This window comes from Eptesicus fuscus, chromosome 12, assembly GCF_027574615.1.
Source record: "Eptesicus fuscus isolate TK198812 chromosome 12, DD_ASM_mEF_20220401, whole genome shotgun sequence".
Taxonomy (NCBI): domain Eukaryota; kingdom Metazoa; phylum Chordata; class Mammalia; order Chiroptera; family Vespertilionidae; genus Eptesicus; species Eptesicus fuscus.
Genome location: NC_072484.1, coordinates 20975973 through 21002105, shown reverse-complemented (window position 1 = coordinate 21002105; position 26133 = coordinate 20975973). Strand labels below are relative to the sequence as shown.

At 38.0% G+C, this 26133-nt stretch overlaps 1 protein-coding gene across 1 annotated transcript in view; it reads right to left on the bottom strand.

The window, feature by feature from the left end:
• The window catches only part of TASP1 (taspase 1), a 257842-nt gene that overhangs the window by 179414 nt on the left and 52295 nt on the right, over positions 1-26133 (bottom strand). Inside the window, exons 5-7 of the mRNA XM_008141100.3 lie at positions 23871-23991; positions 17981-18065; positions 4537-4616 (exon numbers count right to left, since the gene is read on the bottom strand). Of these exons, the coding sequence (XP_008139322.1) occupies positions 4537-4616; positions 17981-18065; positions 23871-23991 (286 nt within the window). The remainder of the gene's footprint in view (positions 1-4536; positions 4617-17980; positions 18066-23870; positions 23992-26133) is intronic.

The following is a 26133-nucleotide window of genomic DNA, read 5'->3' as shown; positions in this document are numbered from 1 at the left end:
TTATGTATATTTTACCACAATAAAAAAAATAATGAATAAGAAGTACAAAAGAAAACTCCCGCCAACCTAGAAGACTACATTCAACAAAAAAATGTATTTTAAAATTCAAGGCAAAAATAAAGATTTTTCAGATAATGAAAACTGTGGGTAGGACCTAGGGAATTCAGATCCAAAAGGGCCTGGCTCAGGTTCCTCTGCAGGACCTTAGCAGCTTCCATGGTGTCCTGAGTTTTGCCCCACTCATTTAGGGAGGTTTCTGTACATCGTGGAAGAGGGCACAGCCACCACACTTGTTTTGCATCAAGAGACAATAGGCACCCTCCCACTTCTCCTCCACCAACTGGCAGAAGAAGTGGCCCAGGCTCCTCAGAGCCACATCCTCGTGGTTAAAACAGAAGCCCAGAGAGAAGCAGATGTAGGAGGCCTTCAGATGCATGTAGACCAGGCAGTTGATGGTGGCCTCCACCTCAGTGGAATAATTCTGATAAGTTTGGGAGCACATTGTTGCTCAGCAAGAAGGAGCTAAGCTCAAAAATGGTGCTGGCTGATTTTGGAGGCCAAGGATGGTTGATGTGATTCTGAAAGCAATGGAAGAGCATAATTTCTACTCCTAAATTCACTACAGATCAACACTATTCTTTTTTGCAAGAAATAGATGAATATATCACTTAATTTTCAAATACCTTATTTATTCTCGTTAGTTGCTTATGTAAGTCACAAGAAATCTATAGCAATATGTGGGGGGGTTGGAGGGTGTATACATATATTTCTTGTTATAAGCACAAAACACTAATGTATAGTCAAAATATTTTGTCATCTGCAAAATATCTAGTAATAGCTGTTTTATAACACCTTTTTATATAAATGTTCTGAATTATTAAGAAGTACAAAATAATTAAAACTGGCTAACTGAGCACAAGAGCAAGTTCATCTCCACTCTACTAAAACCTTACCAAGAAGAAATTTAAAGGGACAAAAGACTGACATATATTGAGATGATAACAACAAGGAGGGCAAGACCAACCTAATGCTAGAAAGCAGAAAGCAAATGGATGAATACACAGTAACTGAGTAGAGGAAGACAAACCCCAATGACTAGTAGCCAAGACATCACTAATCAAACTAATCTCTTCCAAAGTAAACTAATTTCTGACCAAAAACCATCAGAAGAGCTCCAAACAGAAAGCACCTGTTACCTCTGAAAGCCAGGTTGAAACTGAAAACGGAAAAAATGGCAGAAGCTATAATAAGGAACAGATAGATACCTAATCCCCTCCTCCTGTTTGCAGGAAACATGAGGTTAACACTGGAGAGGCTGAACCAGAGGGCCCCAAATAAGCAGACATCGAGTACAGCCTGGGGGCAGGTATCAGGGTTCTACTTAAAACTGGGATTTATATAAAAAGTCTGGGGAAAAAAAGATAAGTCCTTTAGCCCCTTCCCTTGATCTAAACCAGAATACTGGCTATTGCCCTGCCAGAGCTGGGAAGATTTCTAATACAAAAGAAAAACATATAGACATTTGGTTTTGTTGGGGGAACAACTGGGAATTCCCACAGCAAAAAAAGCATGATCACACCATCCCCCTTGAGGTCACCCAGACCTGTCCTCACAAACAAAGCTTCCAAATGGCTTTTAAGTGCCACACTCATGAGTATGAAAACAGCAGAGGGTCACTATATGGTTGAGGAAATTGGCTAACATGTATGGGGGTCTGAAACAAAAAAATAAGACAGCAAAAAGAAAAACATCAGGTAAGAACAAAATTTAAAGAATTATATCCTAAGAGATAAGCCAAAATACATATTAAGTTCATGAACCGAGAACAGGACACTACTTTTAAAAGTATTAATCTCAGATGAATCTCGAGAAATTGAAACTATGAAAACCAGCCCTGGCCAGTGTTCCTAAATGGTTAGAGCATTGCCCCACACATTCAAATGCTCACGGGTTCAACTCCCAGTCAAGGGCACATACCTGAATTGCAGGTTCGATCCCTGGCCTTGTCAAGGCACATTCTGGAGGCAACCAATCAATGTGTCTCTTTCATATCTGTTTCTCTCTCTCCCTCTCTCCCACCTTCCCTCCTTCCCTCCTTTCCACTCTTTCTAAAAGTCAAAGGAAAAAATATCCTCATGTGAGGATTAACAACAAAAACTATGAAAACCAAAATTATAAATTCATCACAATTAAAAGATTTAGGAGATAAAATTAAAGAAACTTCCAAGACAGTAGGATAAAAAACAGAAATTTTTAAAAAATTAATTGATTTTTTAAAAAGACTCAAAGAATTGGAGCAAAATCTACCATTTAATTTATAGAAATTAGAAAAATAAAATTGAAGAAGGATAGAGGAAGAGATTAGTATACTATTTTTTTAATTTCCCCAAAACTGAAGCATATGACTCTCCACACTGAAAGTACAAAATGAGTACCCAGAATGCTGAATAAAAAAGACCCATCCCAAGATGCTTCATTGTGTTAATAAGAACCTGGGAGTTTACTTTCAAAGAGAAGGAATACACCACAAAAAACTGGGAATCAAAATGCCAAAGGAGTAATGGAACTGCCATTTGACCCAGTAATCCCACTTCTAGGAATATATCCCAAGAAACTAGAAACACCAATCAGAAAGGACATATGCACCCCTATGTTCATAGCAGCACAATTCACCATAGCTAAGATTTGGAAACAGCCTAAATGCCCATCCGCAGATGAGTGGATTAGAAAACTATGGTACATCTACACAATGGAATACTACGCTGCTATAAAAAAGAAAGAATTCTTACCATTTGCAGCAGCATGGATGGACCTGGAGAGCACTATGTTAAGTGAAATAAGCCAGGCAATGAAAGAAAAATACCACATGATCTCACTCATTTATGGAAAATAAAGAACATTATAACCTGATGAACAAAAAGATAGATACAGAGGCAGTAAAGCACCGAACAGACTGTCAAATTACAGCAGGAAGGCTGGGGAGTGTTGGGGAGAGGGGGAAAGAGATCAATCAAAGGACATGTATGCATGCATATAAGCACACAAATGGACACAAGACACTGGGGGGGGGGGGATGAGGGCATGCGACAGGGGTAGGGGAGGCTGGGGAAGGTCAATGGGGGAAAAAAAGGAGATATATGTACTACTATATGTAATACTTTTAAAATTTTTAAAAAAGGAAAAAAATGCCAAAGGACTGAATAGCATGGCTGAAAATTTAAAAATAAAAACAATTTCTTCAAAAGCCTACGAAAAAATTATTTCTAGTCTTGCAGCAAAATAAGAAAGAAAAAGAAAAAAAAAACTAAGGAGATTCAGGAAACACATAATGTGATTTTGGAGAGAGGAAAAGGAAATCCCATGACGGTGAGGTGAAGACCAGCAATGACAAATACACAGCAGGCCTAGTAAGCATCCACTCTAGACTTAAGGTACCAGGTGAGGTGTCTCCAAGAAAAACAAAATTGCCCTGGCCGGTGTGGCTAAGTTAGGTGGAGCACTGCACCCTTCTATGTAAACCTTTGTATCTCTAATGACAAGTTCCTAGAAGCAGAATATGTTTAAGGCTCTTGATCTATACTACTTAGCTATCCTCCAAAATTTCTGCCAATTTACATTTGTAGCTACAATATATGATGTTCAGTTCACCACACATCTACCAGTAATAATGTAATATTTTTTAACTCTCACAAATTAAGAGAACAAATTTAACATGTACTAATTTTGATATAAATTTTCGTATTAGTTAAATTACCTACTTAGGACTTTTGACCATTTTTCTACTGGGGTATTACATGTTTTTGTGTGGTTCTTAATTAGGTAAACCTTTTCACAGATTAAGAATATGTATCCTTTTGTCATATTTATGATAAGTGTTTTTTCAGTCTTAACTCCCACAGTCACTTTTGTTTTTCCTTTTCTTGCACTTGGTACATAGAAAGGCCTTCCTCAACTTAGGGACAGCTAAATGATGATCTGTTTTCTTCTCACTCTCTGAGGGGGCGGTATTATGGTTTTATTGTTAGTAATTATTTTAAGTAACCTAAAAGAAATCCTTTTAGCAATACTTCTATGAAAACCTGAGAAAGCAATGCAGGGCCCAGACCAGTTTGGCTCAGTTGATTGGGCGTTGTCCCATGCACCAAAAGTTTGCTGGTTCAATTCCGGTCAGGGTACTTGCCCAGGTCACAGGCTAGATCCCGGATAGGGGGCATGCAGGAGGCAGCCGATCGATGTTCTGCTCTCACATCAATGTTTCTCTTTCTCTCTCCTCCTCCCTTCCTCTCTCTCTAAAAATAAATAAAAGTATTTAAAAAATAAAAAAGAAGAAGAAGAAGAAGAAGAAGAAGCAATGCAGGGACCTCAGGAATATAAACATAGCTTAAAAGCAAATAATTTTCTATGTGTCTTTTAACTAGAAATATTTCAACATATAAGCTTTCTTCCTTAAATATCAGTACTATCTGGGTCAAAAGCAATGTAACACTCTCAGGTATATATGCTAATATAGCTTAATTTTGAAAAGTTTTTACTCACTTGTGGTCATGATGTTAGGAGGGCAAGAAGGTATTCCATGATCTACTGCCCATCTGTAGGCTCCTTCTCCAACTAAAAAGCTAACAACAGAAAAATTATTCTTTTAAAACTTCCCAGTGTCATCTTCTCCTACATATTCAATTAAGTAATATAGTAAGGCAACTGAAAAAAAAAGTTTTGCATAGAGATATAATTCTAGACTTCTTTGAAATAATAATATGGCTATATGCCATAAAAATTCTTTAAAATGTTTTCCAAGTTAGAGAAAGAAATGTTATTTCATTTGTAATAACTAATAAGTAAAACCCAACATAAGTAGTTGATTTCCCAGTGGAAAATATTAAGATTTACCTTGGATCAACATGGTTCTCAGCTGACATCGCAAGATCTATTTACTAATCTGATTAAGAGTCAAAGTTTAAGTGAATGTCTTCAGATATGGTATTCTTACCTAACACAACACCTGGCATAACTCAAAATGAGTGTGTACATCTAGAAAAGTCCTAAAACAATGAGATGTGCTTACATTTCTAAGCCTTGATGCAACAAAAATATATACCTGACCCACAGGATCATTTTTACTGTGGGAAGTAAAGTACTGTGATGTCCCAAAAGTAATTTTTAAGCCTCAAACTGCACATTTGAACATAAGAAAGTAAATAAAGGAATACTATTAGCCAGCTCTAAAAGACTTATTTTCAAAGGTTTCAAATAGCATGCAGGATAATTAACCACCCCATTTTCTAACACATAATAGCAAGCAGTTACCATTATAATCAGTCACTTCATCTCCTTCCATAGCCAACTCCTTAAAGATCTCAGCCAGCTAGTAATGGATTCCTTGAACAAGTGCCTACTCATTAGTTTGCTGTTCCCTGTTTTTTGTTTCTATTCTTCTAATCATTCCAACACTGAAAACTCAAAGCAATACATATTGAAGTCTTTAGATTTGATTGTTAGTAAGAAGATCGGTGACAGACTGGCAAAACAAAATCTAAGTAGACACTCAGAAACATACCCAAATGGTTCCAACGAAAAACTAAACGGTTAAGCCCAATAACTGTTTTCCAATGTACATAAAGGTGGGGATGGAGGGGGCACTGAAAAAAGAGAGGAGGAAGGGCCAACTGGAATAAACAACATTACCTCTTCAAACTCTCACTTTAAAAAAAATTCTAAAGGATTCTGAAAATATAAAACAGTTTCTCCAATTCTTGTATCAGATGAAAAACACAGCAAAGAAACTGCAAAGAAAAGCTGCCACATAGAGTTCAAATGGAAGAATAACTGAAATAGGAACTTGGATGTGAGTTGAGCTGTCTTGACAGCATTTTTAGTACTTCCTTCTACTAGAAACAGAATTTGGATATAAGAAATGACTTCTCTTCATGCAAAGATGTAAAAGAGATGCTGAAATATTAAACTAAATTATCAGGACAGACATTTGGAGCTGAATCTAGTATTCTCAGTAGGCCAACTGATCATTTTGGGTTCAATCCCAGTATCTGAAATCAATGGCATTTTACAAAATACTCTTAGTTTTATCTTTCGTTTCTTAGTCATTCATAGATTTGCTTCTAAATAAAATCCACCTGCCATTGTCTGCTATGCAAGTTTTTAAGTAATTTGGGTATTTTATAATATTCACAGGAAGTGAATATTTGGATGCCATCTTATTAATAAGATTACTGAATATCAGACCTTAAATTACTATAAAAATTACTTGTCTAATAGTGCATCATCACACAAAATGGAATAACTGCTTCTGAAATCACTAAAAGATCCTGTAAAGCTACATAACCTTTTGCCAAAAAAAAAAAACAAACTATACATGTCAAAAAAATTTTTTTTCCAGAATATTAAATGCAGTACCAATTCAAATTTCTCTGTCTTCTGACTCTCTAAGAAGAAAGCTTTTAGAAAAGTTTTACCTCAATCAAGTTTTAAAAAACACACCTACTGAACACTACCTTTACAATTTACCCAAAATCTGACCACTTCTCACCACCTCCACTACTAACACCTTGGTCTGAGCCACAATCACCTGCTACCTGGATTGTTGCAAAGGCCTATTTTCATACTTGCCTTGCTCTACCTCCGCCCCAGTATATTCTCACCAGCCACTGACATCCTTGCAAAGCACGTCAGATAACATTCCTCTTCTCAAAAACTGCAAAACCTTTCATGAGCAAGCACTCTAGTGTAAAAACTGGAGTTTTCACAAGAATCTACAAATTCTCCCAAGTGATCTGATCCTTGATGACCCTCACCTTATCTCTTATTTCTGTTGCCCCCTTGCTAATTTTACTCCAGCCTCTTGTAAAAACTCAAACATGCCATGGAGGCTCCTGCCTCAGGGCCTTCATCCTAACTACTCTCTATCAGGCTCTCCCAGAGGCCGATTTCCCTCATCTGCTCCAGTATATGTGCTTGACAAGACCTACTTAAAACTGCACCCTAACACACTGCACTCCCTTATCCAATACTCCCAACCCCACATTCTGCTTTTACATTTTTTTCTTTTTTCCACCTTATACCATACCATATACTTTATAATTTACATATTATATAGTTTATTTCTGTCTTCCCTAAATAAACTATAAGCTTCATAAGAATGGGAATCTTTGTGTTTCCTTTGATAATCCCAAGCATTTAGAATAGTATCTAAAGCACAGTAAGCACTAAATAAACATTGACAAGATATTAAAAATAAAGTAGGGTGTCAAAAAACCCTGAAGGACAATATTTTCCTTCTGTTATACCCACCTTAACTTACATTAAGACAAATCTAAAGTGATATAAAACAAAATGCAGTAGCACTCTAGGGAGGCCAGCCCTGAGGTGGAACGATTAACACCTCAGGAAGCTGAGTTGTAGGTGCTGCTTCAAGCCTAACACAGCCAAAGGTCCCAAGAAGGGCTATCTGGACAAACACAGTGACAAGACTTACAATCTTATGGATGAGAACCACCCATTTGCAAAGAACCAAGAATCTAAAATTGTGTAACTTAGTGATTTAGAAAACTCTTAAGAATGCTCCTGGACCCCAATAATCAAATTCTTTATTAGATGAAAAAGATATAGGAGAAAATGATAGCTTCTGCTTTGGACTTAAAAACTGATTTTTATTTATTTTATCTATCACTTCTTTGTTCATCACAAATATACAAAATTGAGGGCAGGCAAATTAGTAGCTATTAAGTAAAGCTTACAGACATAAAGTACAAATAAAGAAGAACTTGCTATATTTGGAAATAACACAACAAACAAATTTTAAAAATAAGAATGTAACTCTTTTTTAAAAAATGTATTACAGAAATTTTCAAACATACATTTTAGAGAATAGTGTAATGAACTAAATGGATCATCAACCTATTTCATCAATTATTAATACACTAGTGGCCCAGTGCACAAATTCATGCACATTGAAAGGAAATTAATTAGAAGAAATATTTTAATATCGCTGTTTGCCCTTTCTCTATAATAGAAGTGTCAACCAAATTCACAATTGACAATGACAGATCGAAACACATGCGTGCAATTGGTGCCAGCGAGAGCTTTATATGTATTGTGCGTGCTCAAGTCAACTTAGCCTTTTATATATATAGAGAGAGAATAAACTTGCTTAACTAGACGTGCTTTCTGATGTAGCTAAACTTTTTCCAGCCCAGTGAAGCACCCCAATTTCTCTTTCAGGTAATTGTCAGCAACACAGCAGTAAATATCAACACGAAGCAGATTATTATTGTAGATCATGCAGGGAGAACAAGGGGTAAAATATTTAACTGTAGCAGTGTTTGACTATATTCTGTGTGGTGAGAAAACCTGAAGTCATTTTCAAGGTCCACCATTTCTTACTTCTTTTCAGTTGGGTCAAGTTTCTAAGCTTTCTAAATCTCCGTTTTCCAGCTAATGAAAAAAAAAAAAAAGGATTCCACCGAGTCTCCTATCTACCTACTCCAGGACTTCTGTGAGGATCAAATGAGATGAGGCACAGGAAAACGCTTCACAGACATTTGGTTAAAGTATAAAATGTTTCCAATGGCTATAAAGCAAGTCATGTTCCTGGGCTGAAGAAACTCCAAGGAGCCTAGTCGCTAGGGAGAGGAAGCCAGGTGTTGCTACAGTACGTCATTACCCAGTGCCCACAGCCACCGTTTCCAGGCTGGGCTGGGCAGTGGGCTGCATTTTGCGCTATGGGGTCTTGGCAACATCGGCTGCAATTTGGTGAGGTATCTCTCTGGGTAGTGGCGGGGCCTGTGTCCCACTTGGGGGAAGCCAAGTGTTGCTTTGTGGGTGCCAGGTCCACAGTGCCATTTATTGTTAAACTAGAGGCCCGGTGCATGAAATTCGTGCACGGGGGGGGGTGTCCCTCAGCCCAGCCTGCATCCTCTCCAATCTGGGACCCCTCGAGGGATGTCCGACCACCCATTTAGGCCCGATCCCGGTAGGCTTGATCGCCCCCAACTGCCCTCTCACAATCCAGGACTGCTGGCTCCCAACTGCTCACCTGCCTGCCTTCCTGATTGCCCCTAACCGCTTCTGCCTGCCAGCCTGATCACCCCCTAACCACTCCCCTGCCAGACTGATGGATGCCTAACTGCTCCCCTGCCAGCCTCTTTGACCCTAACTGCCCTCCCCTACAGGCCTGGTCACCCCCAACTGCCCTCCCCTGCAGGCCTGGTCACCCCTAACTGCCCTCCCCTACAGGCCTGGTCACCCTCAACTGCCCTCCCCTGCAGGCCTGGGTCCCCCGCAACTGCCCTTCCCTGCAGGCCCAGATGCCCCCAACTTCCCTCCTCTGCCAGCCTGGTCACCCCTAACTGCCCTTCCCTGCAGGCTTGATCACCCCCAACTGCCCTCCCTTGCAGGCCTGGTCCCTCCCAACTGCCCTCCCCTGCTTGCCTGATTGCCCACAACTGCCCTTCCTTGCAGGCCTGGTCCCTCCCAACTGCCCTCCCCAGCTGGCCATCTTGTGGCAGCCATCTTGTGTCCACATGGGGTCAGCCATCTTTTGACCATATGGGGGCAGCCATCTTGTGTGTTGGAGTGATGGTCAATTTGCATATTACTCTTTTATTAGATAGGATGGCCTGTCACTAGGGAGAGGAAGCTGGGCGTTGCTGTGTGTTGTCATTACCCAGTGCCCACAGCCACAGTTTCTGGGCTAGGCTGGGCTGGGCTGGGCTGTGGGCCACATTTTGCACCATTGGGTCTTGGCAGCATCAGCTGCGATTTGGTGGACTATGGCTCCAGAGTGGTGGCGGTGCCTGTGTGCCACATCGGGGAAGCTGAGTGTTGCTTTGTGGGCGCCAGGTCCGCAGTGCCGTTTCTCTGTAAATGACCAGTGCAGTCACGGCAGCTCCTGAATTTAGCATCTGCCCCCTGGTGGTCAGTGCACGTCATAGCGACTGGTCAGACAGTCAGACTCTTAGCATATTAGCCTTTTATATATACAGATTGCTAATCTCATTCATTTATACCCCCACTCAAATTATTTTGAAGCAAATCCCAAATATTGAATTTCAAATATAAGTATTTTGCATACATCTCAAAAAATTATTTTTAACAGATAACCACAACATAACCAAATGACACCAAAAAACAATTAACAATAAATCCTTAGACTCAAAATATAGTCAATAGATGTTCACATATCCCTGATTGTCGTATAAAATTTTGCTACTGTTTTTATTTTGTTTGTTAAACTGTTTGGTTTGAATGGAAATTCAACTAAATCTATATCGTTTGATAGGTCTCTTATGTTTCTTTTAATCTTTAGGTTTCAAATTTTCTTTTAAAGTTCATACAACAAAAGTAGTATATTCAAAAATTTAATAAAAATTATAAACTACAATAGATAAAATAGTATTTTTAAGAAACAATACACTAGGATACTCAGGGAACTGGGCTTCTGTAAACTACTGCAGGTATACAGTGAACTTTTGTGAAAGATTTCTTCTTCTGAACAAGAGGGAGTAACAAGGAAGAAATTTACACTCTTGCCTGAACCAATGAAAAAACAGTCAGACAAAATATAGAAAACAACAGTTTTTAGACGTTAGTAGGCAACGTAGGACAGTGATCCTTGAGGGAAAGGAAACAAATAAGGTAAACCCTCTGACTGTCCCAGCTTACTGCCTGGAGTTTCCAGGCCTCAGCACATAAGGTTAATTCAGGAAGAGCCTGGCAGTCTCTCTGAGTTGGACATCCAAAGAAGCTAGCCAAGGTAGCCAGAGTTCAGAAGGCAAAGTACCAGAGAGGAGGCAGAGTCCTCTACTAGTCTTCAGGTGAGTAGAGATCAGTGTGTGTAAAAGGAAATTAACCAGAGCATGGGAAAGAATAATGTGAAAGTTGTAGAGGAAACAATCCCCAAGTTCACACAAAGCCAGAGACAGCTCCTGTTCCCACCAGTCAAAGTAAAAAAAACATCACTCTAGGTGCATCTGCTATAGTACTTAGAAGGGTTTGGCCTGGATAGCAAAGCAAAATCAACTCAAAGCTAAATGCTTCCCTAGTCGCATGTAACAAAGTATAAAGCAAGACCTGAAAAGATGAAACTGCCTCTCAATATGTTAACCATATCCTAGAATAAAGCTGAAGATATTTATTAAAATAAAAGAATATTCAGCACCAAATAAAACAATGTCTGGAATCTAATGAAAATTACCAAGCATGCAAAGAAGCATGAAAATGTAATCTATAATGAAGAGAGAAATCATTCAACTGAAAACAACCCCAAAATAGTAAACATGATAGAATTAGTATACAAAGATATTAAAACAGTATAACTCTATTCATATGTTCAAGAAGCTATAGGAAAGATTAAACATAGTAAGTAGATACATGGAAGATAGTTTCTTAAAGATGCAAATCAAACTTCTGAAAGATAAAAAAACTACAATGTCAGAAATGAAAAATAAATTAGATAGAATTAACAGGTGATTACATATTCAGAAAAATAATTACTAAACTTGAAAACAGCAATGAAAACTATTCAAAATAAAACAGAAAATGGAAAAAGTAAACAAATTATCAGTGATCTATAGGACTATTACAAGAAGTCAAATAGAGCCTGGCCAGTGCACCTCAGTGGTTGAGCGTCAACCTATGAACCAAGAGGTCATTGGTTCGATTCCTGGCCAGGGCACATGCTCAGGTTGTGGGCTCAATCCCCAGTAGGGAACGTGCAGGAAATAGCTGATCAATGTTTCTCTCTCATCGATGTTTCTATCTATCCCTCTCCCTTCCTCTCTCTCTAACATTAGTAAAAACATATTTTTAAAAAAACAAAAAAAAGAAGTCAAATAGATGTGTAATTGAAGTCCTAAAGAATAGAAGAGAAGGGGATTATCAGCAAAAATATCTGAAGAAATGATAGGCAAAAATTTCCCAAATTTGATGAAACACAGAAATATATCCCTATATACCCAAAAAACAAAACAAGCCAATATCTCTCATTAATATAGGTACAAAAATTCTTTACAAAGTCTTATACATTATGACCAAATAGAATTTATCCCAGAAATGCAACTGTTGAATTAACAGTCAAAAATCAACCAATCAATATATTGACCAAGAAAAAAAATTGTAAGATCATCTCAATAAATGCAGAAAAACATTTGAAAAGGTGCAACACCCATTTTTATTAAAAACTCTCAGTACATTATGCAAAAAAGAGACTTCCTCAGATAGACTTCAGGTCAAGATGGAGGCATAGGTAAACATAGTACTCACATCCTCCCACAACCACACCAAAACGACAACCAAACAACAGAACAGCCGTCATTCAGAACTGCCTGAAACCTATCTAAAAGGAAGTCCTACAACTAAGGAATTAAAGAATAAACCATGAAGAGACTGGTAGGAGGATGGAGATGTGATAAGGACCAGTCCCACACACACGTGTAGCAGATAAAAATTGGGAGGCATATCTCGGCTGTGGAGATCCGCCCTGAGGAATGAGGGATCCCAGCCCAGGGTTCTATTGCTAGGAAGAGAGATCCCCATAACTTCTGGTTGTAAAAACCAGTGGGGACTGTGGCTGAGAGAGACAGAAAGCTGCTGGAATTCCACACAGTTCCTCTTAAAGGGCCCATGCATGAACTTACTTGGACGTACTCCCTCTGAGATCCAGTGCTGGGACAACAGCTCGAAAGGTACTGGGGATATTGTTTGGCATCAGGACAACAGCTGGAGGGGCAGCTTTCTGCTAGACAAAAGTGCTGGCAGAGCCCATTGTTCCCTTTCTGAGCCCTCCCATTACAAAGCTAGCAGGCAGGCACCATATCTGAGTCTCCATCAACCTGACTATCACTGTTTGCCTGTCCTAGTGATTCCCTGAGACCCCATGCCAACAAACTTGCATGCCTACCCAAGCTGTTTCCAGTCACTTTTCCATATGAATGGTCTGTCTTGACTCACACTTCAGACTTTTATAAAATCTCTCAAACAAACAGCATCTGGCCTCAGTGTACCCCATACTTTTCACTAAGTGGTCCCAGACTCAGCACTAGCAGCAAGCGGCCATGGTTCGCAGCTTTGCCTCTCCTGGGTACCTCCAAGCCTAGCACAAGTAGCATCCATCTGTAGATCACTTTGTAGCTCAAATTGGGTGACCCTGGGCAGAATACAGGTGGCGGCTCAGGAGGCCCCATAGCCAGTGCACCCACTAGACAGCTTCAGACCACATCAAAGCACCATCCAACCATCTCCACAGTGACACACTCAAGGGGCAGACTTGGCAGGCACCAGATCCCCGCTAAAGTTAAGTCCTGTTTTGTGAGGCAGGACCCTGCACAGCTGATCTTCCATGGTAGTCAGTGGTCGCAACCAGTCCTTGCAGCCAATTGACCTGGGGGTATATCCCTCCAATTGATGTGTCAACAGCAATCAAGGCTCAGTTATAACAGGAGGGTGTAGAAAGCATACCCAGGGGGCGGGGGGGGGGGGCGGGTTAGTGGCACACCTAGAGTGCCCAACTTGGGTGATGGAGGAAGTTATGCCACTGGACCCTACAGGACACCTACTACATTAGGCCTGGGAGATGTAGCAGCTCTACCTAATACACAGAACCAAACACAGGGAGGCTGCCAAAATGAGGAGACAAAGAAACACGTCCCAAATTAAAAAAAAAAAAAGAAGAAGAAGAAGAAAATTCCAGAAAAAAAAACTAAACTAAATAGAGACAAGCAATCTACTAGATACAGAGTTCAAAACACTGGTTACAAGGATGGTCAATGAACTTAGGAGAACTTGAGAGAGTTCTTCAGCAGCATAAAAAAAGGACATAGGAACCATAAAAAAAGAAAGACATTGAAACCTTAAAAAAAGTTAGAAATGAAGGATACACCAACTGAAATGAAGAATAATTTACAGGGAATCAACAGTAGAGTAGATGAAGCAGAGAATCAAATCAACTATTTGAAACATAAGAAAGTAAAAACTACCCAATCAAAATAGCAAAAAGAAAAAAGAAACTATAAAAATGAAGACAGTGTAAGGAACCTCTGAGACAACATCAAGCATACTAACATTTGTATCACTGAGGTACCAGAAGGAGAAGAAAAATAGCAAGAGACTGAAAACCTATTTGAAAAATAATGATGGAAAACTTCCAAAACCTGGTGAAGAAAATAGACATACAAGTCCAGAAAGTGCAGAGTCCCAAACAAGATGAACCCAAAGGGGCCCACATGAAGACACATCATAATTAAAATTCCAAAGGTTAAAGAAAAAGAGAGAATCTTAAAAGCAGCAAGAAAAAAGCAGTTAGTTACCTAGAAGAGAACTCCCATAACAGAAACTTTGCAAGCCAGAAGGAATTGGCAAGAAATATTTAGAGTGATGAAAAGCAAGGACCTATAACCAAGATTACTCTATTCAGCAAAGCTATCATTTAGAACCAAAGTACATATAAAGAGCTTCCCAGACAAGGAAAGGCTAAAGGAGTTCATCACAACCAATATTACATGAAATGTTAAAGGGTCTTCTTTAAGAAAAATAAGAAGAAAAATAAAAATAAAAAATATGAACAAAATGGCAATGAACATATATCTATCAAAATGAATCTTTAAAAAAAAAAACAAAATAAATGAAGAAGTGAAAAAAAAAAAAGAAGGTGGACTTTCTCAACATAAAAAAGAACATCTATAACAATCTATAGCAACCATCAGACTTAACAGTAAAAGACCAAATGCTACTTCCCTAAGATCACAACAAGGCAAGAATGTCCACTCTCACACTTCTAGTCTATATTGCTTCAGAGGTCCTACCCACTGTAATAAAGAAAAATAAATTAATTAAAGGAATCCAGATTATAACAGTAAAAGTGAAATTAGATCCCCAGAAGACATGACTATCCATGTAGAAAATTTTATGGAATCTATAAATGTGGTACTAGAACAAATGAGTATAGCAAATTCCTAGGACAGAACATCACTATAATAAAAATCATTCATATATTTATATATTGCCAACAAACTATTGAAAATTAACATTTTTAAAATATGCAATTTATCATAGCATTAAAAAAGAATGAAGTACTTAAGTATAAATTGGATAAAAGCTTTGAAAGACCTGTACAGTGAAAACTATAAAACACTGTCCAGAGAAGTTAAAGAAATTCTTAGTAAATGGATATGTTGCAATCCTAATCAAAACTCCAGCAGCTATTTATAGAAATTGACAGGCTGATTCTAAAATTCATATGGAAATGTAAAATGCCTAAAATAGTCAAAACAATTTGAAAACAAAGAACAAAGCAGAAAAACTATGTACATGAGAAAATCAGATAGCTAGTTCCAAACAAGTGTAGGATTACTATATGACATCATTTTAATAGAAAAATGGCCATCACTTTTTCCCCACATATTTTATGTTTGGAAAATATAAAAATATTACACGTCCTTTTTGATAATTACCTCATCTTGTTCCCTTCTTCCTACTTCCCAAAAATAATCACAGTGAGTTTGGTAACTTTCTTTCCAGACCTTGTGTGTGTGTGTGTGTGTGTGTGTGTGTGTGTGTGTGTGTCCTATATAATAAAAGGCTAATATGCAAATCGACCAAAATGCGAAATGACCAGTCACAATGATGCGCACTGACCACCAGGGGGCAGGCGCTTGACGCAGGAGCTGCCCCTTGGTGGTCAGTACACTCCCACAGTTGGAGCGCTGCTCAGCCAGAAGCTGGGCTCATGGCTGGTGAGCACAGCAGCAGTGGCAGGAACCTCTCCCACCTCCATGGCAGCACTAAGGATGTAGAGATGCCCCCTGAAAAATGGAAGCGGTAGATCCCATGGGGAGCAGGCCTAAGCCGGCAGTCGGACATCCCCCAAGCACTCCTAGACTACGAGAGGGCGCAGGCCGGGCTGAGGGACGCCCCCCCCAATGCACGAATTTCATGCACCGAGTCTCTAGTGTGTGTGTGTGTGTGTGTGTGTGTGTGTGTGTGTGTGTGTGTGTGTATATCCTTAGAAAATTATAATATAATATGTAATGTGATACTATGAAGAAACAAATTAGAAAGAGAAAAGCTTCATTCAAGACAAGGAAGGCTAAAGGAGTTCATCATCTAGGGACAGGAGCAGGGGCAGAGATGGGGTCAGGGTAAAGGTACAGGACAGACAGAGGGAAGGATAAGGATCCCATTAGAAAGGGTTCAGCTTCAAATCTTTGGTAATATTTTATTTCCGAAGCTGGGTGGTAGGAAACAGGTATTCATTACATTATTTTGTAACTTTTTAAGGAAATGTAAGCTAAACTGAACACATTCAGCAACTTAGAGATCTATGTATGTTACTCTATGTAAGTGTTTCTCTCTTTCATTTATGCTGCAGAGTAGTTAATAATACAACCAGAAAATAGTTTACTTAGCCATTGATGGACATCTAGGTTGTATACAGTTTTATATACAAGCCACACTGCTGTAGCCCTCTTTTACTGCACAAGCCTTCCTGTGTACATGTGAAGGTGTTCTGTCTTAAGGTGTAATTGCTGGAGCAAGCAGCATGTGCATTGTCATTTTTTACATTAATCAATAATGTAAAAATGTCTCTCAACTAGCTATATCAATGAATGTTCCCACCAGCACTAGTAACACAAAAAACCTATTTTCCACACCCTCAACAAGACTGGATATTAGTCTTATAATTAGTCTAATTAGTCTTATTAGTTAATTTTACTACTTTAAATAAGGTGAAATATCATATCATTTTAATTCACAATTCTTTGATTAATATTATGATTGAGCACCTTTTCATGTATTCATATACCATCAATATTTTCTTTTCTATAAGTTGTCTATTTGTATCCTTTATTAATTTTTAGAATTTTGGTTGTCTTTTTCTTATCACTACTTTATACTTCTTAAACATGATGGAAATAATGAAATACATATTAGAGATTGCTTTTCCTTACCCTTGTTTTATTGAAAACAAATATTAAAAATTAATATTTCTTTGAAAATTTTGTATAATCAGCCTTTCTAATACCATGATTAAAAACCTAAGAAGTATATGATTAAAAGAATAACTTTAATTTATTTAGGTAAAAGGTTTCAAGATTTTTCCAAACTATTAATAAATTTATTTTCTATGACTTAAAATCATAACAGTCAAATAAAGTGATTCCTACAGTACTACTGTAATAACTTTCACACAGAACACTAATGTAACCTTCACAGCCAGGCTGAACACATACTGAGTATGAGACAGTATTGAGGCATATTTGTTAATAATGTTAGGCATGCTAACAGGATGGTGGTTATGCTTTGCAAACAGACAAATTTACAGAACTATTTGAGGGTAAAACAGGATGTCGAGGATTTGCTTTAAAATGCCAGGAGAAAAAAGATATGCATGGAAGAGATGAAGAGCAAAAGCATTGTTAATTATTGGAGCTGGATGACAGGTTCATGAGGGCTCTTTACAACATTCTCTCTACTCTTAGAACTATTTGAAAAGTTCAAAGTGTTTTTAATGAGAAGTGTATGTTAATGCTGGAGAAGAGATGTGATCTGACTAATCTTAGTGTCACAATGTGTTTCTGCAGATGAGAAAAATTAAGTACTTTTATTCTAAGAACTCCTCAAGATTAACAATTAGTTTAGACTCTGGACTAGAATGTGCAAGATACTTTTAAAGTTTCATAATAAAAAGACCCCAGTTGAGTACTTAGTAACAGCAAAAACATCCCTATAATCAACTACAAAACCCAAAATAACTCTGATCTCTTTTCTGCTTTAATACACAATATTCTATTTCATCCGGAGTTCTATCAAGTGTACAAAGATCACAGAACAAAGTGAGTCTTCAACTCAAAGGCAAGCTACCACTAGTGTACAACCAGCAGCATCAACCTTCTGTGGATAAAAATAGCCTTCAAACACTGCATGCACCAAAGACCAAAGACCCAGGGAAAGTCAGGCAGAACAAAGCGGTTACCAGGGAGGAATCCGGCCAGCAGAGAGCTTGCCCTTCTGCCCTTCACACAAGAGTCTGTTCGCAACTGAGACTGGGTTCTTGATTCCTATAAAATAAAATTAGCAGAAAATGAAGTAAAAACGTCTTCAATTTTCCCACTCAGTTTTGTGGCAATTTCAATAAACACAAGTTTTAAATATCTTGGAAAACTCTTCTTTTATATACTAATAAAAACCCTTAATTATCATAAACAATACAGAACAAATCAACAAATACATGAATACCTAGTAAATTCCAGAAAAGAACAAATATAAAACATACCTTCTCGTGTTTTGTCATATGCTACAACAGCAAAAACTGAATTTGAAATAATACATATTTAAATTCGGTTCCTTTTTAATAGATTTCAGAATAATAGAATAGAAAAATAAACTGAAAATGTGACATCTACAATCAAAACCATATATTTACTCTAAAGAAATGCCCTGGCTGGCTTGGCTTGATGGTTAGACATCGTCCCATGCACCAAAAGGTTGCCAGTTCTGTTTCCCATCTGGGCACATAGCCGGGTTGTGGGCTTGGTACTGATGGAGGGCCTGCAGGAGGCAGCCAACTGATTTTGTGCCCTCACATCAATGTTTCTCTCTCTCTCCCTCTCTCTGAAAATCAATAAAAATATTTTTAAAATAAAAAAAATGAGCATGATTACAAACAGCTTCAAATTTAATTGAGGAGGAAAATTAATGGCCAAATATTTAAAATCTCACCTGTAAGAAGGACTGAATATAGAGGAAGTCCTTCAAACTAGGTAAGGGTAGGGAGAATAGACCAAGTATATACAAGATTGTTATCTAAAGTATAGTTCAGATTGTAACCTAAAGTATGGTTCAGATTGTTTCCAGGAGGGAAAACAGAATGTGAAAACTGAAAAATGGGCACTTATCTGGGAAGAATGACAGCAGTCAGTATTAATGTGAAAGCATTATATCAGGATGACAATGACAACGACAAATATGACAATAATAAGGACAGAAGACAGTGACAGTAACTTAGTATCTAATACTAGTGACCCGGTGCACGAAATTCGTGCACATTAAAAGGGGATTAATTAGAGGAAATAATTTAATGTTGCTATTTGCCCTTTCTCTATAATAGAAGTGTCAGAGATGACAGAAAATTAGTAAAATGTATATGAAAACCTTCCTCCTGTCAGAGTCTGGGGCACACCACGAGACCCAGAGTCAAGTCCCCACCCACCCACATGCACCTCAAAATTGCGTGAGACCCAGACCTGGCCGACCCCCCACCCCCCCCCCCCCGATTGGGCTAGATCCAGACCCAGCCAGTCCCACCCTTGTCAAGCCCTGCCGGGCAGAGGGCATAGCCTCAGGTCCCCTGGCCCGGTGCTAGGACAGGGGACGTGGCCTGAAGTCCCCCAGCCCAGACCGGGGCGGGGGGCATGCCTTGAGGTCCTCCATCAAGCCCTGCCAGGTGGGGGACATGGCCTGAGATCCCCTGTCAAGCCCTGCTGGGTGGGGGGCATAGCCTGAGGTCCCCTGTCACAGCCTCAGGTCCCCCCGCCAAGCCCCGCTGGGTGGGGGCGCGGCCTGAGTTCCCCCGACCCAGCACTGGGGGTGCACCTTGAGGTCCCCGTCAAGCCCCACTGGGTAGGGGTCACGGCCTGAGGTCCCCTGTCAAGGCCAGCCAGGCAGGGGGGTGCAGCCTCAGGTCTCCTGGCCCGGTGATGGGGCAGGGGCATGGCCTGAGGTCCAATGTGAAGCCCCACTGGGCAGGGGGGACAGTCTGAGGTCCCCCGGCCTGGTGCCGGGGTGGAGGGCGTGGCCTGAGGTCCCCTGTCAAGCCCTGCAAGGTGGGGGACGTGGCCTGAGGTCCCCTGTCAAGCCCCACGGGGGCGGGGGAGGGTGTAGCTTCAGGTCCCTGCTGATTGCTTGTTAAGACTCCTTATGGGAACTTGGCCTCAGCTGTGGGTGCAGCCATCTTTGTGATGGAGTGATGGTCAATTAGCATATTCCCTCTTTATTAGATAGGATGTGTCAGGCCCAGTGCCAATCCCTTAAATGTAATCAGATTACTTAATTGATCCCTTCAGTCTTCCACATAAATACTCTTATGAACCCTATCTCATTACTGAGGAAACATTTTCACAGAAGGTTAACTCACCTGCCCAAGATTAGTGCTGAGATTTTAACAGAGGCAGCTAATGCCAGAGACCATGCCCTTAACCACTAAGCTATGATGCCTCTCAGGACACTACTAATGCAAATAAAAAATCAGCAGTGGGATATAAAGCGGCTATAAAAATTACAATTAAGACCACCATATTGACATTTAAAAAAACTGTCACACAAAAAAATGTATAAAATACCAAAGGATGGAAAAGCTCAGGTCTCTGAGCTCTTAAATATATTTCTGGATAAATGATTCAATATTGTAGACACTATCAATTACCAAAGTAACTTATAAATTCAAATCTATTAATTCAAAATTTCAAAAAATTTCTGAAGTATGCCAAGCTGACTCTTAAATTCATTAGAAAGAGAAAACTTTGAAAAAAAATTAAGACTTCACCCAATAAGATCATTTTCATTAAAAACTATTCTAATGAAAAGAGTGTGGTTTGAGTACAAAATAAACAAATATATCAATTGAATAGAATAAAGCTAAACTTCAGACACAGACACACATGAATTTGGATATTTAATATGTGATACAGATAGTTTTCAAATGAGTAGGGCACAGATAGGGTACATATGACCGGCAGAAAGAACACATAGAGTGCTGGGGATCTGACTATTTTACTACTGTACCAGCTATCAATTTATTGGTTCTCAGCTACAAATTCATCCTTTGTTGCCTGATCTGTAAAAATGGAAAAGGGCCCTTTAAATGTTTCCTTTGCCAGCTGGCACACTGATATACTTTGTCAGTAGAGGGCACTGGAGACACACTGCAGGAGGAAAAGGTGGCTTAGGCTTGCTATCCAGCTCCTGGAGAATACCAGTTTTTCTCCACTATTTGGCCCACATGGTAGTCTCCAGTGCTAAGTGACTGCAGGGTCCAGTTTTCTCCAGCATTTGGCCACCACATGTTTTCCCCAGCTCTTGATCAGGCCATGGCAGCATAGCTGACAGCCCCAGAAAGAATAGGACTGCACCCAGCTCAAGTCACTGATCCCCCCATCTTCTCCTCAGCCTGACAGGCACACATGGCAAAATGCTCCACCTGGTTGACTGTCTAACGAACCAAAAGCCCAATTGCTATCCTGTGCAACAGAGGTTTAGTTACCATGGCTTCCTGACTTCTGTGTGCCCACCTACCAGGCCAAGCTCACCTGAGCCACGCAAGGTTGTTCCTGTTCTCACAGTGACAATGGCCTAGGTACCCCAGCAACTTCTCTGCCTGACAGTGGGCTGCAACCATACCTTCTATAACAAGGTCTGAATTCCCTTCCAAGTTAATCCCTACTTCAGTATTCTTCTGCCCTAGAATACACTTTGAGTTTTCTTTCCATTTCATATAGTTACTCTCTTATCACTATTTAATAATTCTTTATATTAAACCTCTCCTGTTATACTACTGGGTGGTTTCTGTCTCCTAGTTGAACCCAGACTGATACAGGAACAATGGACCCGTGGTCGGCAAACTGCGGCTCACGAGCCACATGCGGCTCTTTGGCCCCTTGAGTGTGGCTCTTCCACAAAATACCACAGCCTGGGTGAGTCTATTTTGAAGCAGTGGCGTTAGAAGAAGTTTAAGTTTAAAAAATCTGGCTCTCAAAAGAAATTTCAATTGTTGTACTGTTGATATTTGGCTCTGTTGACTAATGAGTTTGCCGACCACTGCCATGGACAAATTACTAAACCTCTCCTGTGACTCAGTTTTCTCATCTGAAAAATAGGGGAAAAAGTACTGACCTCATGTTATTATGAGAAATAAATGATTTAATATATACTGCATAAACTACTGGAGAAAAATGCATATTATGCAATAGTTATCTAATAAATGGTAATTATTACTGTTGTTATTCAATAAATTATGTAGGGACAATGTGTTGGTCATTTCAGAAAAATAAATAATCCATTTAAGAGTTAAATAAAAATATATTATACACATATTAGCAAAAAATATAGGTGACCAAACTCATAATTATGAGAGAAACCTTACAAATGCAAAATACAAAAGCCACAAAAGAGAAATAAGTTTGACAAATAAAAATTTTAAATTCCAATACGATAAAGCACATTATAGAGTTTTACAAGGCAAGCCACACAAGAGGTATAAACAGTTCACAGAAAAATGTAAATGGCCTTTAAACATGTGAAACTTCATTAAATACCAATAAAATTTTACAATAAAAGAAAATAAAAACTAACTGAAATACCATTTCTTACCTATCACACAAATCAGAAAGAATATAGAATACTGGAATAAATGAATAATCAAATAGACATGACATGTAGAACATGTACCCAACAACTATAAGATACATACTCTTTTCAAGTTCACATGGACCATTTATCAAAAACACATCATAATCTGAGCCATAAAGCAAGTCTCAAAAGGCTTTAAGGGCTTGGAATCGTATAGCGTATGTTTTCAGACCACAGTGAAATTAAAGACTAGAAATAAATAATGAAAACTAACAAAAAAGTCTTTAGAATAAGAAATTTGAACACTTATAAAAGAAAGACAAATTCCTTGAAAAACACACAGGAGAAAAAGAAAATATAGTCTTATAACTGTTAAAGAAATTGGATCCCTTTTTTAAAAACTTCCCACAAAAACTCTACTACTAATTTAGAATAATTAATGAATTCCTCCAAACAATTAAAAAGAAATCATTCCAATCATACACAAACTCTTTCAAAGATCAGAAAGAAAAAAAATCCTTAGCTCATTTTATGAGGCCAGCCATACCATGATTCCAAAACCTGAAAAGAATATTATAAGAAAGAAAAATTAAAGCCTATTATGCGAACATAAATGTCAAAAATCTTGAACATCAGCAAAATATAAAAAATAAAAACTTATGACCAAGAAGATTTATGCCAAGAAGGGAACATAAATTTCCTTTAACAAAATAAAGGAGAAATTTCATATCTCAGTAGGTGCAGAATAGCACTTAATGATATTCAATACCCATTCATAATAAAAACTATTAGCAATCTAAGATTAGAAGGGAACTTTCTCAATATGATAAAGAGCATCTATGAAAATCCTACTAGCAGCATACAAAAATGGTGAAATATTTAATGTTCTCGCTCTAAAATCAAGAAAAAAGCAAGGATTACCACTTATATTCAACATTGTCCTAGATGTCATAGCCAGTATAATAATGCAAGAAAAAAAATAAACATTTAAACATTGGAAAGAAAAAAGCAAAACTGCCATGATTCACACGTGATATAATTGCGTGTACAGAAATTCCAAGGGGACCTATTTTTTTTTAAACTCTAATATGCACTAGGAAACCAAAAGCTTCATGTGATACATTTTTGGGATATTCACTTTATAGAGGTGGTCTGGAACAGAACCCACAATATTTCCTAGGTATGCTTGTATGTCATTGGAATTTTTTAACAACAAAAATAGATTATTTCAAGTAATTATAAAATTATGATTTCCAATCATTATAAAATTAAGAAAATATGCTAACACATCTGAAATGTCTATAATCTCAAGGGGATGGAGAATGATCAAACTCTAACAAAGACTATACACAGCTAAAATTTCATGTCTTAAATTTAGTAAAAAATTTTTAAAAGCTTGTTTTCAAAACTATTCCAATTAAAAATGGTGGAAAAAACTGGAGTAGGTCTTTAGATGCCATGGAATGGTAATATTCATATTTTATAAAGAACAGAGATAGTGTGTTACAGTGTTCACATACCACTCAGTGCTCCAACAGCTCCAAAATTTAAGGATTTTCCATCCATTATGCTGGCATCACATTCAATTTCACCCAGGAGATTTAGATTAGATCCCATTCCTGCATTTGTAAAAGGAGAATCCTAAAAGATAAAAACAAAAATTACAATACCTTTAGTCTTGAAGATTTAATATCAATCCTTCATAAACTGTTCCATGAACTAGAAAGGGAAAGAACGCTTCCCAACTCATTACATGATAGCAATACTACTGTGATTACAAAACAAAACAAATACATCATAAGAAAGAAAACTACAGACCAATATACCTTATGAATATTGTCACCAAAAATCCTCAAGGAAATACTAGCAAACCAATTGCAACAAAACATAAAAGGATTACATACCATGAAAAAGAGGGGTCCCAGAAAGCAAGTTTGGTTTAATATCAATATAATTCACCATATTAATAAAGGAACAAAAACCAAAAACAAAACACCATGATCATCTCAACACAGAAAAAGAATTTGACAAAATCCAACATCCTTTCATGAAAAAACAAACCATTCAACAAAGTAGAAATAGAAGGGAACTTCCTTACTATAATAAAGGATACCTACAAAAACTGGAGCACTAACAGCATAATTAATAGTGAAAGACAGAATGCTTTCCTCTAAGATCAGGAACAATACATACAGTACAACAATGTTCACTCTCACCACTTCTATTCAATATTACATATACTGGATATTCTGGACAGGACTCTAAGCAAAAAAAAAAAGAAAAGAAATAAAGAGAATCTATATTGGAATGGAAGAAGTAATGTTATCTACCTCTATTTGAAGAGGACATGATCTTGTATACAAAAAAATTCTCAGGACTCCACTACAAAAACTATTAGAACTGATAAACAAGTTCAACAAGGCTGCAAGATATAAGATCAACATACAAAACTCAATTTTATTTCTACACACTAGTAATGAAAAATCCAAAAATGAAATTAACAATTCCACTTAATAACAGCAAAAAGAATATTTATGAATAAATTTAACAAAAGAAGTATAAGACCTATAAACTGAGAACTACACAGCATGTTGAAAAAAATTAAAGACCTGCCTTGGTGGATGGCTTAGTTAGTTGGAGTGCCCCATTCACCAAAAAATTGTGGGTTCAATTCCTGGTCAGGGCACATACCTAGGTTGTGGGTTCAATCCCTGGTCGTGGCAAGTACAGGAAGCAATGGATTGATGTTTCTTTCTCACATCAATGTCCTTCTCTCTCTCTCTGTCCCTTCCTCTCTCTAAAAATCAATATAAATATATCCTCAGATGAGGATTAAAAAAAGTTGAAGACCTAAGCGAATGGAAGGACAGCCATGTACATAGACAAGAAGGCTTAATATCTTAAAGATGTAATAGTCCCCAAATGGATCTGAATCAAAACAATCCCTTATCAAATCCTAGCAGCCTTTATTATTTGCAGAAATTGACAAACTAATCCTAAAATTCATATGGAAATGCAAGAGATTCAGAATAGGCAAAGCAATCTTGAGAAGAAAAACAAAACGGGAGGGCTAACACACTGCTAGATTTTATAACTTGCTACATAACTACAGTAATCAAGACAGTTATGATACAGACATACCACTAAGGATAAACAGATAGATCGATGCAATAGAACTGAGAGCCCAGACACAAGCCTCCCATTTATGGTCAATTCAACAGGATACCACAACAATTCAATAAAGGATAGTTTTCTCCATAAATGGTACTCAGATAACTAGATATCCATATGCAAGAGAATAAAGTTAGACTATCTCACACCATATACAAAAATTAAATCAAAGAGATCAAAGACCTAAATGAAAGAGCTAAAACTATAAAATCCTTCAAAGAAAATAAAGAGCAAATGTTACATGGCACCAAAAGCACAAGAAACAAAGGAAAAATTAAGTAAACTGGACTATCAACATTAACAACTTCGTGTTTCAAAGTACACCATAAAGAAGGTGGAAAAAACTCCAAATCATTTATCTCATAAGATATTTGTATCCAGGTTGTATTTTTAAAAGTCTACAACTCTAAGATAAAGAGATATCTGAATTTTTAAATGGGCAAAAGATGTAAACAGACATTTCTCCAAAGAAGCTATGTAAATAGCCAATAAGCACATAAAAAGATGCTTGACAACATTAGTCATCAGTGAAAGGCACATCAAAACCATAATAAAATACTTTTCACACCCACAATTCCACTTACAATAACATCAAAAAGAAACACAAAGACA